This window comes from Phodopus roborovskii, unplaced genomic scaffold, assembly GCF_943737965.1.
Source record: "Phodopus roborovskii unplaced genomic scaffold, PHOROB, whole genome shotgun sequence".
NCBI classification, from domain to species: Eukaryota; Metazoa; Chordata; class Mammalia; order Rodentia; family Cricetidae; genus Phodopus; species Phodopus roborovskii.
Genome location: NW_026125295.1, coordinates 39,091,794 through 39,100,409, shown reverse-complemented (window position 1 = coordinate 39,100,409; position 8,616 = coordinate 39,091,794). Strand labels below are relative to the sequence as shown.

The following is an 8,616-nucleotide window of genomic DNA, read 5'->3' as shown; positions in this document are numbered from 1 at the left end:
CAGGCTGGTTTCTAACTCAAAGAGATCCACCTTCTTTGTCACCAGATGCTGGGATTAAAAACCTATGCCACCAGACCCAGTTTGTAAGAAAAGGAAAAAGAACTCCAAATTATATCACTGTCTTGAGCCATAGCCTGGTAAAGACTCTGGTGTTTTAGATGTCAGCCTTATATATGACAAAGGACTTCTCTTTTCCACACACCCAAAGGGTACTGGCTCAGCCTTACACATTGTCTTAAAGATAGATGTGAACACTAATTATTTTCCAAAGCTATGGTATCACCTCGCTTCATTTCCTTTCTCTTCACATGCCACATGTTTTAAATTCGAAGGCCTCCTCAAAGACAAGAACTTCGGGCGTTCAACATTTGTGCTGCCACGGGATCAAATAATATCTCAGCGGCAGGCTCGGAAGCGCTCACAGGCCGGGACTGCCATGGGGCCTTGTGAAGAAGGGGTTTTTGTTCGTTCCCCGCCTAGGCCAGGCGGATGCCAAGCACGGCCCGCCGGCCGAGAGCCCCTGAGTGGGGTTCGGCCGGTGCCGTGCGGGGGCGGGGGGAACCGAGGCCCGAGGGGAGAGGCGGCGGGCGGCGGCGGGGCGGGCCCGGAGCCCCGTGGGGGAGGAGCGGCGACGGGGCTGCTGTGGCGACCGACGCTCGGCGGTGGCGGAGACCCACCCCCGTCCACATGGACAGTCGCCTAGGCCTGGGCTGATGCTCTGACGCCTGGGCGGGGTGGGCGGGCGGCGGCGGCCACTGCTGGAGCAGCGAGGGTCGCGGGCGCCTGACGGTCGCGGAGCCCTCGCTCGGCGCGCCGCTGCGGCCATTTTACGGCCCGGGACGCAGGAGGCGTGTGCGCGTTCGCCTCGCTCTCCGTCCCCGGTGCCAGCGGCGGAGCGGAGCGGAGCTTCTCGGAGGCCGGCGCGGGCGGTGGATGGGGAGTCGTGCGCCGAGGGAAGCCGGCCCCGGGAAGCTCCGCCGCCCGCCGGCCCCGGTTGCGGTCTGAGGAAAAGAAGCTCGGGCCGCGGGCCTCGCCGCCTCCCGTCCGCCCGAGACAGACAGGCCGGGGCGCGTCGGCCAAGCTTTTGTGTGAGGCCCGGCCCGGTCCCCGCCGCTCGCGGACGGTCGAGCCCGAGGCCCGCCAACCTGCGGCTACTACCCTCCCGCCGCGCGACCCCCATTCCCCGCGAGCACCGCGGCGGTGCCGGCCATGGAGTAAGGAGGAGGCGGCGTGGGAAGAGGAAGATGGCGGCGGGCAAGAGCGGCGGCAGCGCTGGGCAGCCTCCTTTTCTGGAAGGTACGTTCGCGTCTCCCTCGGGGGAGGGTGAGTGGATGGGTGGGGGGCTGTTCGCGACGCCGGGGTTCCCCGGGCCGCGATACTCAGCTGTGTGCTCCAGGTGGGCCTGGGGCCGCGGGGGCCTGGCGGTCGATGGCGGGCAGGGAACGCGCCGCAGGCGCGCCGAGTTCGGGTCCGCCCGGGTAAGGGCTCGGGCAGGCCGGCGCGAGGCGGCGCGGTGGCCGTGAGCGAGCCGAGGCCCCGGGCGGCCTGCGAGGGCCATGCCGGAGGCGTGGGCTAGTCCCCATCACATATTTCCGATGGTTGTCTCGGGGGTGAGAGCCGCCTGCTTTCGGGTCTTGCTCAGCGTTCGTGGAAAGTTCCGGACTGCTAGCTTGGTTGGAAGTGGCCGATCCAAGTAGGCAGGGGAGGGGTAGTTGTCGTTCCACAGCCTTCTGGTTAAAAAGCTCCTAGGCTGGCCGCTGCCATTGGGGTGCAGGTTAGACCCGGCGGTTGCCTGGTAAGACCTGTTTGGTCATACTTTGTAAAGAGTTTACATGGAAAGAGAGGGAGGCAGAAGAGGGGGAGAAGGAGGGAGGGAGGGAGGGGGAGAGTGAGAGAGAGAAAGAGAGAGAGAGAGAGAGAGAGAGGGAGGGAGGAAGAGGAGATGGGGTGTTTCCATTTTTAGTCGCTCACTGAGGCAGAGTTAACTATTTTCGGTTGGTGGACTAAGCCGGTTTTTTTAAAAGGTATGTTTTGGTTTGGGGTGGTGGTAAATGGGTTATGATAACTGGCCTTTGCCTGTGTCTGTACAGGGACTTTCACAATACAGCTACATTTAGAGTTGTGGACCGAGAATGTAAACGTTCACACGACTTTAATTTTTCTGGTGTAATTGAGTTTATGGATATGTTTAGGAAAATGAGTCTGCATTCAGTGTTTGCTCTTGCCTGGCAGTGGTGGTGCACGCCAGGCAGATCTCTTGAGTTCGAGGCCAGCCTGATCTTCAGAGCTAGTTCCAGGACAGCGAGGGCTACACAGAGAAAAACCGAACCGAAAACAACAAAAGAATAATTACTCTTTGAGTAGTTTGAAGGCTCCCCCCTGAAATATATCTAGACCATGCTTTAAGCAATGATTTAGAAGCATTACTGAATTAAGAAAATATATTTTAAAATTAAAAAAGAACCTTAATGGTAACACGTTCTATAAGGGTGGAATATCCTGTTTACTGCTTCAGAGAGTAGACCCTCTGTCTAATGAATGGAGACTTAAGAGAAGAGCAAAAATAATTTTCTTTATTCTATGTACTTGAGAATAGGGAAGTGGAGAAAAACTTAACCTTGCTTTGTTTATATAAAAGTGATGAAACCTTTCTGCTTTCCTCACAAGATAAAGAAAGCTTGTATGTTTTCGTTCATTCCTATTCTCTCCATATTAGTTTGACCACGGTAGGTCCTACAGGCCGAGAGAGTAATTTGTTTTGCAGGTAATGCTATGCCTGTTTTTTTGTTTGTTTGTTTGTTTGGAAGTTAGGAACTCAATAGAAGGCTTTCTGGTGTTCATATTCACCAGAGATTAGACTTGTAAGATCTTGTAAATTTGAGACGACTGTAGGCTTCAGTCTGAGTGGATAGACACAGGGAGGGTAAAAAACACAAAGCCATCACTGACAGGTTATAGATTGCTTTAGTTTATTCTAACTGAAGTGTCTATAAATGTACAGATGTAGACCAGGCCAGCCTTGAACTTCTGGAAGTCCTTCTGCCTCACTTCTCAAGCACTAGGATTACAGGTATGAGGGGTTTTTAGGATTTTTTTTTTTTTGGTTTGGTTTTTTGAGACAGGGTTTCTCTGTAGATTTTGGAGCCTGTCCTGGAACTCACCCTGTAGACCAGGCTGGCTTCAAACTCTGTCTTTTTTTTTTGCCTCCTGAGTGCTGGGGTCAAAGGTGTGTGCCACCACTGCCGGGCCTTTACAACGTTTTAAATACACAGAAAATATTTATTTTCTGTGTATGATTATTTGCCAGCACGTATGTATGAGCCTGGTGCCCAAAGAGGTGAAAAAGGCGTCCACTCACCCAGAAGCGGAAATATAGATAGATGGTTGTGAACTGAACTTGGGTCCTCTGCAAGAGCAGCAAGAGGTCTTGACCCATGAACCATCTCTCCAGCCCCTAGGTTTAATATTTTAAAGATCCCTGATGCTTTGGTTTTCTCTGACAGTATTTTTGGAAAAAAATGTAGGTTTTTTTTTTTTTTTTAACTTCTCAATCAATTTTAGTAGTTTAGACTACTTGTTTGGAATAAAACCCTCATAGAATCACACCCTCATAGAATGTTTATCTTAATGGAAGAGGCTGTCAACCAGTAAAACAAACCAAAACAATGCATTTAAAACAGTCTTACCCTCCTTTTTAAAACTTCCATCAGTTTATTGAGGTCTGCACAAACTTGACATGTCTGTCCATAATGTCCTGGTGTAACCTGTGCTCACAAATCTGTATACTTGCACATGGAATACTGTTATTTTCTTTACCAATTTATCAAATGATTTCTTTCTGCTTTTCAGCCCTATAGAAATAAAAGCTCTAGGGAAGCAATTAGCTTGTAGTTTTACTGTCATATTCTTGTAGCTAGAACACATTTGATATTAATGAATACACTAGATCATTACGATGTGATAAATGCTGTGGAAGAAGCAGAGAGAGTAAAGATGGTAAAGTTGTTCTTGCCAGGCTGTCATAGCACTTGGATCTCTGAGTTTGAGGCCAGTGTAGTCTACCAAGCAAGTTCCAGGACAGCCAGGACTAAACACAAAAAACACAAAGGACAGAAAGGTGTGGGTGGTCTTTAAAGAGGTGATGCCAAGTAAGCACCTTAATCAGGAGATGCTTCAAAGGAGGTGACACACTCAAGGGTTCAGAGGTGCCATGTGGTTCTTGGGTTAAAGTGAAGGGAGAGTGGTGTAAGCTCTATGGTACAGGGTTGTAATTAGATCTCAAACCAGGTAGCAGAAGCCATTGGAGAATTGAGGGCAAAAGTGTTCTAATGTAATTTATACATACATACATGGCTGTGGATACTGTTTGGCTACTATCTACAAAATCTTGGGTTTGATCCCCAGCAGGGAGTAAAACCGACAGGGTGACAGGGTGGTAAACACTAGGAAGGTGGAAGCAGGGGAATCACAAGTTCAAGGTCATCCCTGTGGGATACAGGAGCAGGAGACTTTTTTTCTTTTTGAGGTCACTTTGGCTGCCCATCCGAAATAAATTACAAAAGTGCAAAAATAAAAGGGAGGTAAACATCGTAGCAATCTTAGTAGAAGAGAGCCTGGCCTGAAAACTGGAAAAGGAGAGTCAGGAGGCTGAAGATAATTCAGTATAAAGTTTATAAGATTTATTCATACAGTATCCACTTAGGATGAGAGTAAAGGAAGGCTCCAGTATGAGTACTGGGAACTAGTACCATTAGAGACTGAGTGGACTGAGAAAGGGAGTGATGCCCTTCTAAGACCAAGTCTCAAGTGAATGTTTGATATCTTTGCTCTATAATATGGTCTTAACAATTAAGGAGAATTTAAATTCTGTTTTGTAACTTCTCTAGAGAACTGATGGACCTTGTGTATTGTACTTGGGTTGGATTTTCTTTTCCGCTTTTATTTCTTGTTCTGGTGTTCATACACCGATGTCGCATACCCCCCTTTCACTTGTAATTTCAGCAGGTTTCTCTGTTCATTCAGCATGACTCGTTTAGTCACTACACTAAGAGGAGCATGATGGTTTCCTGAGTCTCCTGAATAGTGAGGAGACTCAATCAAAATCATAATCATAAAATTACAACTGTCATGTACAACAAATGAGTTATTCACAATAAGAATTTTACCTATCAGGGTGCTTTAAAGGAGTGATGGTGAGACAGAAGTCAAAAGAGATAGATGCTGGAATTGAAGTTACAGAAGGTTATTAGCTTCCTGTGGGTACAGGGAACTGAACCTAGGTCCTTTGCAAGAGCAGGTGTTCCTTTCCACTTTAAATGTATGTCTGTCTTTCTCTCTCTCTCTCTTTTCCCTGTGATGCATGTATGTGCTCCTGTTTAGGTGGGCACATACTTGCTGCAGTGTAAATGTAGTGGTCAGAGGACAGCTTCACGCATAAATCAGTCTTTGCCTTCTACCTTGTTTGATAATATCCTTAACCTGAGATTCTTTGTTATAGATTGTGGTCCTTAACTGTTAGACAACTCCATCCAACCATTTCCCATTTCTTGTCATCAACCTTAATTAGATTGATTTTATTCTCAGCACAAAAAGTGCTTCCATCGACTTGACATACAGACTCATCACAATTGTATGGCCCCACACTAAGGTAGGCTTGGGATTTATCCAAGGCTGTGGCACCTTCACAGATTCCACATGCTAAGCCATCATAGATGAGGGAGGTTTTTATAATCTCTTGTAAAGTAGTAGTAACTACTTCCTGGACCATGGTTGTTTGGGAAGCTGAGTCTTGGATGCACCAGCTTCAGCACCAGGGGGAAAAACCCACTTTATTCTTCAATACAGAGTCTCTCACTGAACCTGGAGCTTGTGATTCAGCTAGACTGGCTGACTTGGCAAACACCCTCTGGGATTCTCCTGTTTCTTCCTTCCAGTGATGAGCACATAGGCATGTGCTGTTACATGCAGCATTACTGGTTTCTAATTTAACTGATTTGTAGCTACAGAACATCCTTTACATAATTTTAATTAAAAAATTCTTGAGACTTATTTTTTCCCCCCTTAATGTATTCTGTCTTGGAGAATGTACTTGAAAAATATGTGTTTTGTAACAGCTGACAGTGTTCATGTTCTCTAAATGTCAGGAACATCAGTAAGTAGATGGTGGTTAAATCCTCTCTTTTTTGTGCTGGTCTTAAACTCTCTGTGGGAGATGACCTTAAACTTTTGATCCTGACTGCCTTCACATGTGTACAATCACCACACCTAGTCTATATGGTGTTAGGAGTTAAACCCAGCACTTCCTCCATGGTATCTAAGCAGTCTGTCAACTGAGTTTTGTCCCAGCATGCACCTGGCATTTTATGTGGGAGAGACACCTGAACTCTGGTCTTCAGTGCTTTTGCAGCAAGCCTAGTTGTTCCTGTCCTTTATATAATTTTTATATCAGTCACTTAATAGCTGCCTATTAAGTGCTATAACATTTATGTTCAGTTTTGTTTAATAATGACTCTAAAGCTCAAGAGTAGTGATGCTTTTGTTCTGAGTGTGCTATAACAGGGAAAAGATTCTTTAGTTACTAAGAGAAAAACAGCAGTAAGGATGGAAAAATTGAAGACAGTTTCATTGGCAATTCAGACTAAGGGTTATAGCAACAGTGCATGATGTATATTTAATCAACTTGGAAAAGGCATTAAGGTACTGACAGGGTTTGTGTCCACTGTGACCATGATAGATAAGTGAAAGACTGCTACTTTTCTCAAATTACAAGGGAGAGATTCTATGAAATCCAAGTTGCCAGATTCAAAACAGTTTATGAATTATAAAGAAAAATAAAACAGGGCTAGGGATGCAGCTTAGTGATAGAATGCCTACTCAGCATGTATGAGAGTGTGTGTTCCAGCCCTAGCACTGGGGTGAGGCAAAATAGATGGGTAAATAAAAGTAAGTTACATATCAAGCCATTAGGCTTACTTTGATCAAATACTTATAGAGGATTTTCTGAAACTCGGCAAAGGAAATAAGAGCAAAAGTGAATAGTAGCTGGGTTTTCATGAGGGAGAGAATCTTGTGCATTTTGTGGCTATAAAAAAAAGTCTAATTTGTGTTACACTCATGGATATGTTCAAAGGTTTAATCTTCAAGTACTGCTCTGGGTTTGTTTGTTTTGTTTGTTTGTTTTTTTGTTTTTTTGTGTTTTTTTTTGGCTCAAAGGTAAATATTTACATAGATCTTGGAATTTGCCAAAGGCTCAGCTGGGTAATTTGGGGGAGGCTTCATGAAACAACTTTAGGGCTGATTCTGCCCTGGCTTGGATACTCTGATTCCAGGTTGGCTTCATTCTGACTCCTAGCTGGCTGTCCCTCTCCCCCCCTCCATGCAGTCTTTGTATAGTTAGCAGCATCTGCAGCCATGGGCTTAGACTTACACAGGGAGCCAGGAGCTCCACAGAAAGTGCCTTCAGAGAATCTTGATAGTTTTGCGAGCAACATAGCACCATCTTAGATTGCTAGTCCTTTTTAGGGCTTCGGTAATTTTTTTTTACACCCCCCCCCCCCAACGAGGATCTTGGCATGTATACAGATAGCGCTGCCTGGCCAGGTATTTACTGCACATCCTAGGCTTGTTTTGAACTCATAACAATCCTTTTGCCTCAGCTTCCTGACTTCTGCATTATAGTTTTGTTCCTTTGTACCAGGAACACATTCCCCCCCCCCCCTTTTTCTTTCCTTTTTGGTTTTTCAAGACAGAGATTCTCTGTATAACCTTGGCTGACCTGAATCAATCTCAATCTCTCTCTCTCTCTCTCTCTCTCTCTCTCTCTCTCTCTCTCTCTCTAGCAAGTTGGCCTCGAACTCATAGAAATCTGTTTGCCTCTTTCTCCTGAATGCTGGGATTAAAGGCATTGGCCACCATGGCCTGGCCGTTTCTTTATTCTTTATGCATCTATCACTGAGCTACAGACATACACACATGTATACATATATACATAAGCATTCTCATATAAACAATATCCACACATAGGCAATTATTGCGCCCCCCCCCCCTTTTGAGACATGGTTTCACTGCATAGCTGTGACCAATCTGAAACTCGGAGATCCACCTGCCTTTACTTCCTGAGTAAAGGAGTAAAGTTGGGAGTGAAGGTGTGTGCTACCATACCTGGCAGCTTAAGCATTTTCTAATAAAAAGTAAGCCAGATTCAGCTGCATCATAGTTTCCCACACCTGATCTGTTGTGTGCTCGGGGAATGACTAGATGCTGTGTGAGCAAACTCAACATCGCTGTCCAAACTGGTATGCGAAATCGTGTCCACAGACTTTAAGTTTTCCTTTTGCTAGATATCATCATCCTTTGACTACTACTATTTGATTGATTTAATTTTGTTCTCTGATTGGGTGCCATGTGTGACTTGAAGTTACAGTACTTTATACCAAGGATGAATATTTTTAAAATTGTGTAAAAATTATTCAAGGTTCAAAATTACTGTGTTCTAACCTAGTGCTAGACAATTGTTATAGTTAGCTTTAGTTGTAAACTTGGTGTGTCTGGGGAGAGGGGACCTCAATTGATTTGTCTTCATCAGATTATCTTGTGGGCATGTTTTTGGGGCGTTTT

At 45.7% G+C, this 8,616-nt stretch overlaps 1 protein-coding gene across 3 annotated transcripts in view; it reads left to right on the top strand.

Annotated features, from left to right (window-relative positions):
- The first annotated feature begins 988 nt into the window (after window positions 1-988).
- Window positions 989-8,616, top strand: part of Senp6 (SUMO specific peptidase 6) — a 77,360-nt gene continuing 69,732 nt past the window's right edge. Inside the window, exon 1 of one of the 3 annotated variants that reach the window (XM_051173140.1) lies at window positions 989-1,296. In XM_051173140.1, the coding sequence (XP_051029097.1) occupies window positions 1,245-1,296 (52 nt within the window). In that variant the 5' untranslated portion in view covers window positions 989-1,244. The remainder of the gene's footprint in view (window positions 1,297-8,616) is intronic. The other 2 variants (XM_051173131.1, XM_051173157.1) reach the window with 2 other exon arrangements.